At 38.0% G+C, this 18,246-nt stretch overlaps 1 protein-coding gene across 2 annotated transcripts in view; it reads right to left on the reverse strand.

Annotated features, from left to right (window-relative positions):
* ADAMTS18 (ADAM metallopeptidase with thrombospondin type 1 motif 18) overlaps positions 1–18,246 on the reverse strand; it is a 203,419-nt gene that overhangs the window by 94,890 nt on the left and 90,283 nt on the right. For both annotated transcript variants that reach the window (XM_072635876.1, XM_072635877.1), the window contains 3 exons: positions 18,038–18,175; positions 15,815–15,968; positions 1,745–1,840 (listed from right to left, as the gene is read on the reverse strand). In XM_072635876.1, the coding sequence (XP_072491977.1) occupies positions 1,745–1,840; positions 15,815–15,968; positions 18,038–18,175 (388 nt within the window). The remainder of the gene's footprint in view (positions 1–1,744; positions 1,841–15,814; positions 15,969–18,037; positions 18,176–18,246) is intronic.

Below are 18,246 nucleotides of genomic sequence, written 5' to 3' on the forward strand. Positions count from 1 at the left end.
GCGTAAAGGTCAATTACTAATTACTTTATTCAGTAATTCATAGTAAAGTTTAAGATGCAGTTATTTTAATTCTCTTCTCCTATGAAGAGGGCTTATTAGGCAAATCTCATCTACTTGGGGTACTCCAGTAATTCAATAATCTATAATTTCTTCATTGTGTATTCATGAAGTACCCGAGCACTCCACCTCCTAGTCGAAGGTTTATTGATTCATCGTGGTCAGAAATAATCAACCCTTAGTGGTCAACAACAGTAATCACAGCTCACATTTAATGGTTATATACATTAAAGTTACAAGATACTTCCTTCACAACAACCCTGGGAAGCAGTCATTCAGATAGTCAAGTATTTATTATATTAAGTGCTTACTATGTAACAGCTATTGGGCTGAACACTGTCCCTGACCTCAAGAAGCTCACATTCTAATGAGGGGAGACAATATTTATGTGACTGTGTACAAATAAGATATATAAAGAGTCAATGAGAAGTTGTTGTTTGTCCTTGGTTCTCAAACAAGACCATGCCATCAGGGAGGTGGTGCCATGGCATGCAAATGAATTAGATTTAAGGGAGGGAGGGCTGTGCAGAATCATAAGCCTCACTTTCTCCTCCAAAGTCACCTGGGTGCAGTGGTAAGATATAGATCAGAAAGATTAGAGATGGCCCTGGATGCAGTGGGAGATCTTGGTCTTTTTAAGCTAAGGCCTTGAATAGTTTGACTGCAGCAACACCCATTCAGTGATTAAGGCTAGGTAAGAAATGAAGCAGAGAATGGCCTCTCTTACCTAGTCAAAAAAAACAAAAAACCCTTAGGTTTTTTGGCCAATGCAGAAACAATTGCTATTTATACTCATTCTGAGCCAATCAGGGCCCAAACAATGACCAAGTAAGGCTTGGCCTGGGACCTACTGCTGGCCAATCAATGAGAACCAGAGTGTTTTGAGTTTAAGGAATGGCCCTTAAGAAAAAAATCTAGTTTGTAAACCCCCAGATATCTTGTGAGACTACAGCAATGAGAAGTAACCTCAGAGGGAAGGCACTAGCAGTGGAGATACAGGAAAATACTATTAGAGGTGACATATGAGTTCAGTTGTGAAAGAAGCTAAGGGAATCAGGAGGCAGGGATAAGGATAGAGAGCATTTCAAGCATGGGAATAGCCAGTGAAAATCCAGGGGGTCTTCAAGGTCACACAACTAAGTATGATCCCTATTTTAGAGTTGAGGAAACTGAGGATCACAGAGATTAAGTGACTTAAGTAGAGTCACACAGCTAATAAATATTGGTACTCTTACTGGCACCCATACCTCCCATTCTAAAGCCACTACACCAATAACAGTAATAGTAATAAAAATAATAATAATAATAATAATAGCTATCATTTATATAGCAGTTACCTTAGGCTAAGTTCTGTGCTAAATACTTTAAAAAATATCTCATTTCTCACATCAAACTTGGGAGGTAAGTGCTATTATTATCCCCATTCTAAGGTTGAGAAAATTGAGGCAAACAGAGGTTAACTTGCCCAAGGTAATACAGCCAGTAAGTGGCCAGATCTGAATTCAGGTTTTCCTGACTCCAGGCCCAAAGCTCAATCCACTACACCACACCAAGCTGCTTATCTATTTAAGTCAGTCCTCTGTTGAATCAATCAATCAACAAGCATTTATTAAGCAACCACGATGTACCAAACGCCAGGAATACAGAGACAAAAAAGAAACACAAGACTGAAGATCATAAAGTTTACCTTACTCAGACCACAAATGGTGCCTTCTGCTGCTGGCATGAATTTTGTCTCACATCTATGGCCCGTTCGATGGCACCAAAGTGATTTGCAAATATCCTGAAAGGGAAAGCAAAGAACAGGAATGCAAAAGTGAGAAGGCATTCCCAAGAATCCCCAGTCAAACATTTCACAACAATACTAAGAAATTTTAATTTCAACATTGATGGGACACATAGGTGGTGCAGTGAATAGAATGCCAGGTCTGGAGTCAGGAAAACTCATCTTCCTAAGTTCAAATCTGGCCTCAGTCACTTACTAGCTATGTCACCCTGGGTAAGTCACTTGACCCTGTTTGCCTCAGCTTCCTCCTCTGAGCTGGAGAAGGAAATGGCAAACCACTCTAGTGTCTTTGCTAAGAAAACCTCAAATGGGGTCATGAAGAATCAAATATGACTGAACAAATGAACAACAACAAACAACCAATAGAAACAAAAGTACTTTGTGGGATCCTTAATCATTTTTAAGAATATAAAGGAGTCCTGAAATTAAAATATTTGGGAACTCCTTCATTTCCTAGAAGGACTTTTGACTAAGGAAAACCATAGAGCAGAGCCAACAGGAATCAGAAACTTGGAAAAGAAATGAATACTTGTTGTCAACAACAACAGCTATTTATTAAGCACTCTTATGTGCCAGGCCCTGTGCTAAGCTGTCTTCAAGGAGCTTACATTCTAATGAGAGAAACAGCTATGTACACACAGGATGGTTATGTATATATATACACACATATATACACACACACACATATATATCGTGTAATGAGTGAGGAAGAAATCTCAAAGATAATAGGCATGGCAGGGGTGTGGAAAGGGGTGAAGTGGAGGGAAAAGCCACACCAGGAAAGACCTCTTTCAGAAGATGGGATGTGAGTTGAATCTTGAAGGAAGACAGGGAGGAAGAGAGTCTAATTATATGGTAGTTTAAGGTTTGAAAAGTGCTTAACAAATATTATCTCATTTGATCCTCAAAACTACCTCATGAAGTACATACTATTATCACACCCGTTTTATAGAAGAGAAAACTAAGACTGGGAGAGGTCAAATGACTTGTCCAGGGTCACTCAACTAGCAAGTACCTAATGCAGGCTTCAAACTCAAGTCTTCCTGACACAAACTCTAGCATTCCATCCAGTTACCACATTATTGCTGATGAGATCATGAGTATATCAAAATACCATGAAGTAATTTTAATTCTCAATTTCAAAAAAAAAAATTAAATAGATACAAAAGCAACAAATATTATATATGTCATCCTTAGGGAAGATATGAAGATCTTTCATAAATTTCAAAGTTTCAACATAAGTCTGAAAGGATCTTAGAACACAGAATGTTCTAGAAAAATCCTTAGATTTTTATCTATTCCAAACTCTCTTTCTAGATGAGGAAATTGAGGCCATGGAGGGGAAATGACCTGCCTAAAGTTACATAACCAGTTAGAAACAGTATGTCTTTTGACTCCCATGTCAATAACCTTTCTGCAACTTGTTTTTTTGTTTTGTTGTGGGGATTTTTTATTACTGAAACTTAAATACACAATAAGAAAAGAAAAAGAAACATAAACTTAAATATTGAAACTTAGATAAAAAATAAGGGGGGAAAAGCATGTCACGTGATTAGCAGAATGTGAGAGAGGATTCAAAATATATAGCAATAAATTTCCATTTCACGAAAGCCTATATAATAAATCATACACATTGTGTTGAACAATGTTCATCTTTCCTTTGCTTCCCTGTTAGTTTTCTTGTTTTCTGCTGTGCACTTTTTACTTTGTTACTTTCCCCCCTTCTTCCCTTCCCTTCCCCCCCTCCAAAGGCTACAATTAAGTGTGGATATATTTAGATATAGATATATAGATACATATATACACATTCATACATACATATAGATATAGATATGTACCTTCCCTAAGAAATTCTACTTGTGAGCTTTGTTTTTATATTTGTGCACATCTCTTACTTCCTATCCCTCCTTACTCCCCTACTTTATTTCTACCCACTACCTTTGTCTTCCTATTACTTAACCTACCCCTCCCAGGATCCCTCCCTTATCTTCCCATTTCCATAAATCTAAACTCCCTACTATACCCTCTTTTAATCTATCCTCTCACCCTCTCCTCTAGTGATCCCTTTGTTATCCTCTCCCCATTCCCTATCCCCTTAGAATTTAAAAGTCTTCTAGATATACACGTATTGTTCCCTCTTAAATTCATTCCTAATGAAAGCAGGTTTCCAGAACCAACAGCCCTCCTCCCCCATCTAATTCTTCTGTGTCAGTTCTTCCTCTAGCACCTCATTTGTATAAAATAATTACTCTTGTTTTACTTTTAAAGTCATATCATACTCAAGTCTACCCCAATCTTTCTTATGAACTACTCAGTTACTAATAACAATCTTAGACATACGTTTTACATTTTATATACATAAAAAGTAAATAGTCTGTCCTTGTAACCCTTGTAATTAGTCTTTGGTATGTACCTTATATTTCTCTTGGCTCTTGTATGTCAAATCTTCTATTAAGTTTGTTTTTTTTTTCTAAACAAAGTCCTGAAAATCTGACAGTTCATGAAATATCCATTTTTTCATTCAGGATTATGCTTAGCTTTGCTGGGAATGATATTTCCAGCCAGAACCCCAGGTCTTTTGCTTTTCAAAATATAGTGTTCCAAGATCTGTGGTCTTTTAATGTCACTGCTGCTAGGTCTTGTGTGATTCTAATTGTGGCACTACCATATTTGAATTGTTTTTTTTCTTGTTGCTTGTAACATTTTATCCTTGAGCTGGGGGGTTTCAGAATTTGACTATAATATTCCTATGGGTTTTCACTATAGGATCTCTTTCAGGTGGTGATTGGTGGATTTTTTCTATTTCTACTTTCTCCTTCAGGACAATTTTCCTTAATTATTTCTTGTATTATTTTATCAAGATTCTTTTTTTTTTTTTATCATAGCTTTCAGTTAATCTGATTATTTTTATATTTTCTCTTCTTGACCTGTTCTCCAGATCGATTGTTTTCCTTATGAGATGTTTCACATTCTCTTCTATTTTTTCATTCTTTCTATTTTGTTTTATTATTTCTTGATCCCTCATAACTTTGCTGCCTTCCCTTTGCCCAATTATGATTTTCAAGAAGTAATTTTCTTTCTTAAGATTCTGGTTCTCCTTTTCTAATTGGTTGACTTTCTTTTCATAATCTTGTTTTTCTTGGATTGTTCTTTTTTTGTTGTTTTAATTTTTCCTCAATCTCTCATTTCATTTTAAAATTCTTTTTAAAGTTCTTCTCTGAATTCTTTTTGAGCAGGTGACTATTTGACATTACTCTTTGGGGTAGAAGAGGGTTTTTTTACTTCAGTATACTCCTCTGAAGATGAACTCCACTGTTCTCTATTCCCATAGTAACTCTATGGTTCGATTCTTTCTCCTCTGCCTGTCATTTTTTTATTTGTAGTAACTTGGTTTTTATAATCACCTCTAGTCCTAGGTTATGGGGGATGGTGCCTCTGGCCTCAGATCCTCCTTCAGTTTTCCCCTCCAGCTTAGAACTAGAACCAAGACCTCTAGCATCCTGTATGTGTCCACAGCCAGTGGCATCCTCACTACACTGCCTCTACATTCACTTGATATATGCTGGTTCCTTCTTACCTAATGGTATCTCTGCAGCACAGCTGGGTCTGGCATTCCTTGTCAGCAGAGGTTCCGTTGATTTTCCCTGACTTAGATGCCCAATACCTCTCACTTTCCTGGGGGTACAAATTCCTGGTCTGATCCTGAGGCAGCCTCCCAAAGCAGCTAACCCCAGGGCTTGTCACTTGCTATGTAAGTGGACTTGGGACGTAGCCTGGAGGTGTTTACTTTCACAGGGACCAAACCTTACCCTAGGATTTCTCTTCAAATCTTCTCCAATTGTCCCAGGAAAACTCTGTTCTTCTCCTATTCTTATTTGTTTTTACCACTCCATATTTGCCCTGAGGCACTATTTCATCTCTTTTGGGGAGGGTAGTAATCTAAAGAGCTTGGAATTTTCTGGCCTACTACACCTGAATCTACTTTGATGTGTTTTAATAATTAATTGAGGCTGCAATTCTGAGAATTTTGATGAAGCTCATGTTGTTAAAAAAAAAATCATCAGGGATAGAAACCAGGAAGGTACTCTCAGAGGTATTAAGTTATAATCTGAAGTTTTTGCCTTATTAATGTCATAAAACCAAGGCTTTACTAATTTTAAAAATCATTCAGGTTCAGTTCTCCTAGCCCCTATTCCAAGGTGAAACTGACGGCATAGTGCCAAAGCAGCCAACACTAGATGGGGCGGGACCATCTGCAACAATGCTTTCTGAGTTAGTGAAGGGTCAGGGTCAGTGAAGGCAGGTTAAGCTAAAAGGCAAAGGTTGATTACCAGCTTATTTGTGGAAGAGGGACACAGCCAAGAAGTCCATCTATAGGGAGCTGTGAGATTTAAGACAGAAGGAAGAAGCAATAATCTGAGACCAAGCAAAGGTTACAAAAGTCAGACACCAGACAGATCAAGGAAACAGATCCAAGCTTGTGTAAAAGGTTTCTCACAATCTTTACCCCTCTGGTATTGAAAGTACCCACGGCAAGTTTTTTAAATGAAGTATGGAAGGCTAGTCAAACCTGGCCATATATTTCCTATCAAGCCACAACCGTGGATGGCTACCACTCACTTCCATTGCCTTGGAAGTAACTGCTGTTAGCAGATGGGATAGATGAGGAAACAGTCTGTTATTTCATGGTACAGAACTGGGGCAATGGTGAAGGCACTAACTTAATGTCTAATGTCTGGTGAGTTATTGGTATGAATGAAGGAGTGAGATTCATAGAGGCTGGGAAATAAGCTTCAGTGGCACTCACTGAACTGGGTCTCCTCCTTTGTGTGTATGTGTGTGTGTGTGTGTGTGTGTGTGTGTGTGTGTGTGTGTATCTAATGTGTGTATGTGGATATCCAGATGTCTCTATGTTGACCTAGGTCATGTCTCATTTTTTTACTATGCCTACTCATACCATGACCCAGGAGAGTTAAGTGATGATGAAGTGATGAAATAAAATCTAGCCTAATGCTGCTTCTCTAAATGGTTACACCTAATGGTACCCATTTTCTCATGGCTTACATATCTGGAGCACAGTAGGTGCTCAGAGATATCAAACCACCCAAGAGTCATGACATATTAGTGGCTGAGAACCATGGTATATAAATATTTCATAAATCATAGATTTTTAGAGCTAGAAGATAGAGATAGAGAAACTGAGACCCAGAGAAATCACATAACATATACAGGATCACACAGCTAATAAGTAGTGATATCAGGATTCAAATCCAGGTCTTCTGAATCCATGTTCCAGGCTTTCTATTATACTAGCATGTTTATATCTGAAGGTTTATAAGATGTGGTTTAAGTATTCAGTTTATCTTAAAAACACTGCATAAATGCAAGATTATTATTGTTATTGTTCAATCATGGAGAGGAGAAAGGAGGAAGATCTCCAGGATTATCAACTCACAAAAGAGCAGTAAAAGGAAAAATATCCTTCAGGAAGCTGAACATAATCATATCATACCAAGAACCCAAGTAAGATTATCCCAAGACCACCTATAAAATAAACTGGAAAGACAACAAACATGAAAAATGTAACAGATCTGTCAGCATTGCTATAACAAACTATTTTTATCTTTGATAAAAAGTAGAACCCACCACATGTGAACTCCCCCATATGCTAAACAAGAAAAGTAGAAATGGCACTAAAAAATACAAAGCCAGAAAGGGCAACAGATCTAGCATACGTTGAAGAAATGTATGCCAGAAGTGACACAATTTTGAAAACACCAAGAAATCAATTTTTGAAATACCTGAAAGAGGTAGAGATAGCAAACAAATGGAGGGGAAAATCACAGAAATATTACTGTCCCCTGTCCCCAATCTATTGAACAAATTTATTATGGATCAATAACTACTGACCCACATAAATACTTTCTAATTTCTATAACATCTAGACAAGAACCTACACACATACTGAGTATCCTTGATGAAAATATAAGACAAAGCAAGTTTTTGCAATCTATAGCAAAATACCTTTTCAGTAAGTGAAGTGAGTGAAAGATCTGAAGATGCACTTCAAATGTGCTCTTATTTGTTTATTACAAAAATACTTAACTTAGTAGAGCCAATATCTCTTGTAACCAGAACCTCCAACATATATGTCAAGATCACATAAGACTCTTTGATCAAGACAACATGATAACTTTGTTCATTGATACTCTAGTTATCCATATAAAAGAAAGCATAAAAATCCATCAGGAAGGATTTATTAAGTGCCTACTATTCACCAAGGGGTATGGTAGGTGCTAGGGATATAGTCCCTGCTCTTAAGCCTGCATTCTATCAAGGGAGAGAACATGTACATAAATAATAATATACAGAATATATAAAAATAAAATTATTTAGGGAGGAAGGGCATCAGGAGTCATGAAGGATCAAGAAAGGCTTCATGTACAAAGTCATGCTCAAGATGAGGCTTGAAGAAAGTAAAGGAATCTAGGAAGTGGAGTTAAGGAAAAGGTGCATGAAATGGGGAATGGAGGCATGGAGATAAGAGATGGGGGGGGGGGGTTATACGTAAAGAACAAGAAGTCCAGTTTTTCCACAGTTTCAGGAATTGGAGTAATGTCTAATGAGATGGGATAGGTAGGTTAGAGTCAGGTTTTGAAAGGCTTTAAAAGTCAAACAGAAACATTTATATTTTGTCCTAGAACCAACAGTTTATTCAGTAGGGGAGCTATTAGACCTAGAGCTTAAGGAAAATCAATGGCAGCTGAACTGAATATGGATTGGAGTGGATAAAGGCAGAGAAACAATCAGTAGGCAACTGCAATAACCTTAGCTGAAAGGTGAGAGACTAAACAAGAGTGATGACTGCTTGAACAGAAGTGAGAAATGGTTAGAGGTAGAAACAGGACTTGTAAACTGACTGGATATGTGGGATGAGGGCAAGTGAAGGACTGAGGATGCCCATGAAGGACCATGACAGGCTCAGAATTAAACAAGAGAAGAGAAAGGGTTGGGTTATATGTGGGGAATTATATGCTTTTAATCATCCCAAGTAGCTACCTAAGACAAAAATCCAGTTTTTTATTACCAGAAATTTTCCAGTGATGTGATATGACTGTGAGTATAGTATGGAGTACCATAGTATGCTAAGAATTTACCCAGAGGGCAATGAGGAAGTGCATGGTGGCCATAAGTATTTTGGAACATATCATGATGACTTGCATGAAAGAAGTGTCACAAGGGAAATGTACCTGAAAAGAAGAAGCACGGTTCATGTAGCAACACTGAGCAATCATAATGATAACAGTCCAAGCGCTTGCTCTGACATTCACAATATAAAAAAGACCTAAAGGAAGACCTCTAATGCATCATGGGGATTTTATAAAGGAAAACATGGACAAGATGTGTATTGCTTGAAGTAACAAAAAAGTGGATTTTTATTTGCCATATTGGAAGTAGTACTCACATTAACATGGTCAAAGATTCAGCTGAAATACAGAAATATTATCACCATCATCACCATTATTACTCTCGTTATTTTCCCTTGTAGTCCATGGTAGACAAAAGAGAAAAAAGCAGTCCAAAGAGAATAGGTCATGTCTTCAGTTAGTCAGTCAGTCAACATTTACTAGACTTCATTATTAGCACTGTTAGAGAAGCAACCAGCTCCATGGCCAATGGTTGTGGTAACCCTGAGAGTAGCCATCTGGTTCAGTACTAAGTATACAATGTCAAAACCCTAGGGATTCTGAATTGAATTTTGTTATTAATGTAGGTGGTAGTTGAGGTAGCTTCACAGAAGATATTTAAAAGGGAGTGTTGATGACTATTGGTCTTGGTAGTTTTAACTAAGGTACCTGACTTTGGTACCTTTAGATAAGTGGTTTTGATTGCCCAAGGAACAGAAGACCTGGTTGAAAACCCAACATGTAGAAAATTCATAGTATGGATTTTTTAGGGAGAATTGTTCCTGGCATGGGGATGTATTTGGGTCACTTCTGTGATGTACTGACAACTAAGGAACAACTAGAGAAAAGCATGTGTCTATGTGGCCCTCCTCCTGATGTCTGCTCTTGTGGCAATGATTGGCACTGTCCCCCTATGGGGAGAGGTCAAAGTTCCACCAAGGTCTAAGTCTGATGAGAAAGCCTTTAAGAGACAGTTCTGACCACTCTCCTAAGACCACTTTATTACCCTATGGGCCCAATCACAATTCTATGTCCATACTATAGAAACTGCATCCTCTTCTTTACCTTTCATTCCAGAAGACCTAGTGCAAGTAGTTCACAAACTATTCATAGATCCAATACAGAAATAGCAGGCTATGACATGAGCATCCTATGCTTGGAGACAGTTTTCTTGGTTTATATAATATGGACCTAAATAACCATTTTGGGGACAGGAAGAAAGGGTAGACTCAGGGCTAGAAAAACATAGTCTTCTTCCAAGGCAGAGAGGTGATGGACAACAAGCAAAGAAAGTTGCCTACATTACCAGATGAAATTGATGTGATTTTGCATAACTGTTTTTGTTATGATGGTGGGTTCTGTTAGGGGTGGCAATTGGAAAGTGACCATGGTATAAAAAGCATTAGTAAAGCATAAATTTTTTAAATGAAAAAAAAGCCTATTATGCTATGAGGGTAAAGGGAAAATTACTCAGTTGATGCCACTGAAGGGAGGGAGTGTCAATCAGACATTATGGTAATTTACGGGGTAGCAATACTGGGCTAACCAGAATCCATGTTTCCATTTGGCACCCTGACCACCTAGATACTTAACCACCCTGAGTCCCAGCTTCCTAATAAGTAAAATGAGGACAACTATGTCTGAAAGCTTTTACTTCACTGAGTTTTTGAGGATCAAATGAGGGAATTTATATAAATCATATGTAAATTTCAGAAACTAGAAAAGAGATGCTTAGTATTTGTTAACTGAATTTAATACACTTCTTGGAAAGTGAAATAAGTTCTCAACTCAACTTCTGAGCATTTTGTATTTGTCTAGATATCTGTTTTAACATACACATAGAAAGAACTGACTGAATTTAACTGTTTAGGGGACAAGATTTAATTTCAATTCAATTCAGCAATTATTTACTAAACCTGATACAGAGCACGCTGCATGATGCTGGTAGAACATTCTGGTAATGATATTCTGTAAACAAGTTGAGATGCAGTTCTAGAATTCAGAAGAAAAGTCAGAACTATTGATACAAATTTGGCAGTCATCTCCTTGTGGGGGGTGAGGAACACCTGAAGTTATAGGAGGGAAAGAGATAGTCAAGGGAGAGAATGGAAAGAAAGAAAAGACCAGGGTTCCCCAAAAACAGACTTTTGGGAAATACTGACCTAAAAGGTCATGAAGTGGACAAAGAGCCATGAGAGATAGGAACATTAATGTGTTGCTAGTGAAGTTATCAATCAATACAACCATTTTGCAAAGACATTTGGAATTATGCAAATGTCTATGTCAGAGATTTTACAATTAAGTTTATATACCAAAAAATGTCATTGATAAGAAGTCCCTGTATACACCAAAATAACTGTGGCAGCACTTTTTTGTGATATCAAAGATTTGGAAGCAAAGTAGATGTCCATTGTTTGGGGAATGACTAAACATATTGTGGTACATGAATGTAATAGAATATTATCATGCAATAAAAAATGATGAACATAATGACTACAGAGAAAAATGGAAAGATTTATAATAACCTGATGCAAAGTGAAATAAGAAGACTCTAGAAAACAATATACACAAAGACTATAACAAGCAAATGGGAAGGACGACCACAAAATAATAAAAAAACAAATGTTACAAAATTACAATAAACAAGTATGGCTCCAAAGAAGAGATATGAACAAACACCCCCAGCCTACTCCTTTACAGAGATAGACACCACAAACATGGCATACTGCATATATTTTCAGACTCTTTTAGTACATTGATTAGTTTTTCTGATTTTTGTTCTTTTTCCTCTTCTTTTTTTTTCCTCTAAGAAATAACTGATATAAGAGCTGGCTCTTTAAGAAGGAGAAGGGGAATGAATACTGGAAAAAATATAAAAGATATCAATATACTCATACAGCTCATCAACATACTCATATAGCTAAACCTAGAAGGGACCTCAAATCCTTCACTTTTTGGTTAAGGAAACTGAGACATAGAGACATAAAATGGCTTGTTCAATGTCAACAGGTAATAAGTGTTAATAAGAGTTAAGATTCAAAGTCCTATGACTCCAAATCCAGTGTTCTTTCCACTTCAGCAAGATGAAGACTCAGAAAAAGTAGTAAGAAAGCTAAGAAAGCAATCAGGAGAGTATGATATCTCTGAATTTAATGGAAAAGATAGTAATAGGAAAAGATAAAAAAGATAGTACATAGAATAAGTGGCATATTCAACAATGCCAAAAGCTTTGAAAAAGTCAAAGACAAAGAAGTCTAAATAAAGACCGTCAGATTTGATGAGGAGAACATTGATGACCTAAAGACAACTCTATAGAGCATTAGATGGCAAAAATTCAACTGCAAGAGATTGAGGAGTGAGTAGGTGGTGAGAAAATGGGGGTGTGGACAGTTTTTCAAGAGATTTAGTAGTGAAGAGAAAGATGGATGGAATAGAAGAGTGAATGGGAAGCTTTTTTTTTAAACTAAATGAAGTTTGAAGAGACCTGAACATTTCTGTAGGCATATGGGAAAGATTCAATGTGCACCAGAGGGGAAAGGAAATACTACTACCTCATGTGCCAATTGATACAGTTCATCAAACTGAAAGGAATTAGCAACTGGTAAAATTTTGTATGGGCATCTTTGTTGTGGTGAAGAGTGCTAGATTTAGAGTTTGAAGATTTGGGTTTGAATCCCAGCTCTTCCACTGATCTCAGCTATGTGACTTTGGACAAGTTATTTAACCTAGAGTTGGCACTGAGTAGTCAAAGGAGGCAGCTACCTGGAGCACAATACCTAAGAGGAAGCAACAAGGAAAACCTTTCAGTATCACTTGTTATCTTCACATCTTCTTACTGTTAGATGATTCTGCTCTCCCTAGTATATGGATATTTATTTGGTAATGCCAAGTTGTATGTGTTAAAGTAAAAACTCAAAGCTTAATTTCTTCCATTTGCACTAAAATTCATATGATCTCCCCACTCCCTTTATCTCAGAATTATTCCATAATCTTGGAACCAGTATTAATGGGCTCCAACAATGTACCTCAAGCCCTAAGGTGTTCCTGGACCAAATGAGATTGGTAAATGATGCTCCAGATCAGCATGTCTTAAACTGTGGGTTGCGACAGTTTAAGAAGTGCTAAAGAGGTCACTAGTAGAAATAGTTTAAGCCTTGATCTAGATGTCTTGAGAACAGGCTGTATCTGCTTGATGAGGGCAGCATGTCTAATATTATCCAGTAATGTAATGAGAACATTGGATCTGGAATCAAAAGACTTGGGTTTAAGTTCTTTCAATCCTTTTTACATTCTATATGACCTTAAGCAAGTTATTTTCTCTGAAACCTACTGCCCTTGTGGGAATAATAATATACCACACACACATAGTTTGGATATAACCTATAGTTGCACATTATTTCAGAAGATATAGTTTCTTTATGATAGAATAACAAATGAATAAAAGGAAAAAACACTTGTTAAACATGTGCTATATGACCAGCACTGTACTTAGGTTCCTGACATTTGTATAACACATAATCTTTAAAGAATTTACTGTCCCTTTTATCCTCACAATAGCCCTGTGAGTTAGGCAGGGCAGGTGCTGTTAATACCATTTAACTAAGGAAGATGAAGAGATGTTTTCAGACCTAGGACAAGACATTTGTGCACCTCAAAGTTTGGAAATGGTCCATACCCATTCTCTGAACTATGTGTTGTGCCTCTTTGAGAAGCCCATATTGCTGAAGCACACAACCCATAGTTCCTATTTCTAAAGTACCTCATGGTTTACAAAGTGCTTCCCTCACTCTGCTCTTTAAAATTGGACAAACATCACTATCCCCATTGTAGAAGAAGAAATTGAGGCTTACACAGGACAATTGACATGCCTAATATCCATTCATTGTCAAGTGTCAGATCCATTCACTTATTACCAGAAATGGAAAACAAAATTAAGAATCATAACTTGGCCAGGCATGACTGGCTCATGCCTACCATGTGAGTCCTGCTGCCAGGGAAGCTGAAGCTGTTGTTTCTGTGGAGCTCAGTTGTTCTTTTGATGACTATTTTGCCCTCTGGATCTAGGGCTTCTGGGCAATTTTCCTTGATGATATCTTAGATGATATTATCCAGGCTCTTTTTTTCATCATGGCTTTCTGGTAGACCAATAATACTTAGATTTTCTCTCCTGAATCTATTTTCCAGGTGAGTTGTTTTTCCAATTAGATATTTTACATTTTCTTCTATTTTTTCATTCTTTAGATTCTGTTTGACTGATTCTTGATGTGTCATAGATTCATTAGCTTCTACTTGCCCAATTCTAATTTTTATCACATTGTTTTCTTCAGTTAACTTTTGCATCTCCTTTTCCATCTGTCCAATTGTTCCTTTTAAGGAGTTATTTTCTCCAGTTAGGTTTTGTGCTTTCTTTTCCATTTGTCCAATTGTTCTTCTAAATTCTTCTGTGATTTCTTTTTTCATATTTTTAAAGTTATTGGTCAGTTTTTCTTCTATTTCTCTAATTTGGCTTTTAAAATCCTTCCTGAGCTTTTCCAAGAAGGCTCTTTGTGCTTCAGATCAAGTTTCAGATGGGAGTACAGTCTCAGTGTTGACCTCTTTGGAATTTGTGTTTTGGTCCTTCTCCCCACAGAAAGATTCTAGGGTCTTTTCTTTTCTGCTTTGCTTCTTACACATGATAATCACCCTTTTCCTGGTTTTTAAAGTAGATCTCTGCATCTGGGGCGCAGGGGGCTCTGTCCCACAGTTTTTGTGCCTAAAACTTGAGGCTTTGTATGTTATGACCTCTGGTTCTTTCAGTTAGAAGCTAAAATGCTGCAGCTTACCTGGTGCTGAGCTGGCTGGTGTTGGAAAGCAGAGACCAGGTGGTTTGTAATCCCATCTGTGCTAGTGTCTTCCTGATTCCCCTGGGGTGCTGAGGCATGCCTGGGGTCCTGGGGTTGGCGGTTGTAGGCTTCACCCCCCTGGGGCTCAGGATCTTCTCCTGGTTTGCTGAGGTGGGGCTATTTGGGACAGCTCTGATCCTGCACTGATTCCTTCAGCTGCAGCAAGAGGGACCCTCCTTAGCTATTTTCCTAGCTTCATAGGCTAAGTGATTGTTTACCCCTTCTGCAGCTCCCATTGTTCCAGGGTTTTTCCCAGGGAGATATTCTCTGGGCTTGTCAAGGTCAACAAGAGGGGGGAGATAGCAATTATTGATCACTCCACCATCTTGGTTCCTGGAACCCTAAACCTACAGCTCAGTAGTTCTGAGTGGACTAATCTGATCAATGTATACAATAAGTCTGGCATCTAAATGGTCAACCTTCAGGAGTGACGGGTTGAGGATGAGGCTACAAGGTTACAAAAGAACAGGAAAACTAGAACAGGTCAGAAATCAATAGCAATCATTGGTGGGCTGAGGCCCATGAGTGGTCCCTGAACTTTCAGTCTGGGAGAGATAGGGAAACAAAGCTTTAAAAAATAAGAAAGAATTATGAAATGAGTTGCCCAAGGACATAAAGCTAGTAATTGGCAGGTTCAGGATATTAAGTTCATATTCTCTGACTCTAAATCAATAATCTTTCCTACTTCAGCTTTTTGCCAAAACCTTTCCCTGAGGAAAGATCATGATGATCCATTAAACCAACTTACTTTCTGGACAATGACCCAGGCAGCTTCATTATTACACCAGACACTGACTGGTGACTGACTCAACTTCAGCACACCCAGTCTCAATCAGTCTGTGATAGGCACATCATAATACAAGATTGAAAAGACACCCTTCCTCTATTCCCTCCTCACCTACCTTCACAAAACTGAGGCTGCAAAGTTTAGCTTTTGCTCCAAATTGCCACTTGCACTGAACATCTGCATCATAGATCTGCCCCGGGAGTGTGTCTGGGTATTTATATTGTCCTGTTTGCTTTGGTTCGTCAACCAGGCAAGAGGCCTGGGCTGTGCTGGAGGAAAAACAGATGTACATTAGTTATTGTATCTAGTTTGGGATTTTTACATTAAAAAAAAGCCCCCACACACTCTACTTATACATTTGTACAACAGATACTTCAATATTTCAGAGCATGTGAGATCTCATCTATGTGGATACACCTTCCAAAGATACATATTGTAAATCAGTCACTTTGCTCCTTATCATGAGTGTCCCTTATCCCATGTCCTTCTATAAATCCTTCTTTGAGAATTTCTCCCATGTCCTTAAGGACTTCCCTTAGTTCCCTTGACACTCTGTGGATATCTAATGAAAAATGAAGCCTGCCCATCTGTTATCTCATGTGGGTTCCTTCTTTCTGCCTTCTTTCTCAGCCATCTATCTTTCTGTAACAGGAGGGATGAGAAAGATTGAAGCCACAGTGGGTGGGAGGGAAACAAAAAATAGACCAGTAGTTCACAAACTATCCTCTGTAGAACTTTGGTGTTCATTAAAGTGAATGGAGAATCTGAAACATTTCAGTGTAAGCAGCATTCTTCACAGTAGAAAATTAAATGTGAAATTTTACAGGCATTGAATCCAATTCGTAGGATTTACAGTTGGAAGGGATCTTAAGGACTGTCTAGTAGAGATGTGTCAAACTCCCAATAGAAGACTGGCAGAACTCCCAAGTGAAGCCCAAAACAGATTAAAATGTAAGATCCATTTCTATTTGAGTTTAAAGGACCACTGGCCTAGTGAAACACCTTAATGTTACAGTTGAAGAAACTAAAGCCCAGAGAGGAAATGAAATGAACACTGCTGTAGGCTGATAGAGTGGAGACAAGTCTCATTCAGTCTCCCTATAACTAACTGTGTTTATGTTTTCCAAAAAGCCATTATCTACACCAATTCCTTATACAAACACAGTATAACTGGTGAACTGGAATGTCCCCATAGGTTACTGAAGGTGAAAAGTCTTTTTTCCCCCCTTAAACATAAAATTTTGGCAAAGATGAACACTTTTAAAAGCTTCAATAGCTGACCTGTATTCCAATGTGTTTCATGTGATTAGGCTCATCCTTGTTTTTAATTATGATTCTAGGGTTTGAATTCAGCTCAATGATCTGAGGTCTCATCCTTGCTGATGAAGCAGCATATTATAATGCTCAGAGCACTGGTTTGGCATTAGAAAAACTAAGGTTCAATTTGACCTCTGATATTATCTGTATGACTCCAGGTATCATTTAACGTCCATGTGCCTCAAACAATTTCCTGAGGATTATCTAATAAATTATAATTGGTTTCTAGGCTACATTGATGGAGGGAATTTCCACACCAGGAAATGTAAAAAATCACAGATCCTGAACTCTTTATATATTGTCTCTACTCACTTTTATCTTCAGAGATTTCTGCAAGGCAAAACTAGTCAGGGTTAAAAAAAAAATCAGTTTTCACTGTTTACATAGCATGTCTCCACCCACCTTTGTATGCAGAGAATCCTCCAAGGCAAAATGCAGGCAGGTTTAGATGCCTATCTTGTTTGAAATGAGGACCAACCAGACAGATGATCCCATTTAGTTAAATGGTCAGTTCTGATCCTGCCTTCCACTTGTTCCTTCGCTGAAAGAACTGATCCAACTGATGCTTTGTTTGTTGCTGAGGGCAGGGAGTGGTAGTGAGGGGGAAACAGGTAGTAACAACCAAGAAGTGAAGTAATTCTCCTTTGGAACAAACCAGGAGAATATATCTACCCAAGAGGCACCAACTATATAGGTAAAGTCTCAGAGTTAGATGTTGGTTTATATACTGGCTTTGCCACTGACTCATTGTGTAGCTATGGGCAACTTAACCTCTCCTGAGCCTCAGTTCCTTTGATAAGCAACTGGACCCAAAGCTGAGACTTAGAATTGGCACCTACTCATCTATATCAGAAGGCTGAGGAAGTCACTGAGCTATTGTCACTGTCATTGGCTCACCATTCAACAAGGCAGTTGGGGCCATCTTTTACGAACATTGGCCTCCACCCTATCTGTCACTGCTTGAAACACTACCGAGAGAAGATTTCTATTAGATAGTCTCCTTTGTTTCTTCTGGCCATACCTGAGGAACTTGGTGAGATATTGCCTACTGCAAGAGGACCAAGAGAACACCCCATTGTTTCCAGTTAGAGTAGGGGACATGATGTTGCCTTCAGCCTTTCTGCATGGATTCCCTTCTCCATCATGAATCATGCCAAAGCTGAAAAATAAGGATTGTAATGATAAATTTTTGGTTGCTCAATCTCCCTATTTATCAGCTATGAATAATAA

This window comes from Notamacropus eugenii, chromosome 1 (assembly GCF_028372415.1).
Source record: "Notamacropus eugenii isolate mMacEug1 chromosome 1, mMacEug1.pri_v2, whole genome shotgun sequence".
NCBI classification, from domain to species: domain Eukaryota; kingdom Metazoa; phylum Chordata; class Mammalia; order Diprotodontia; family Macropodidae; genus Notamacropus; species Notamacropus eugenii.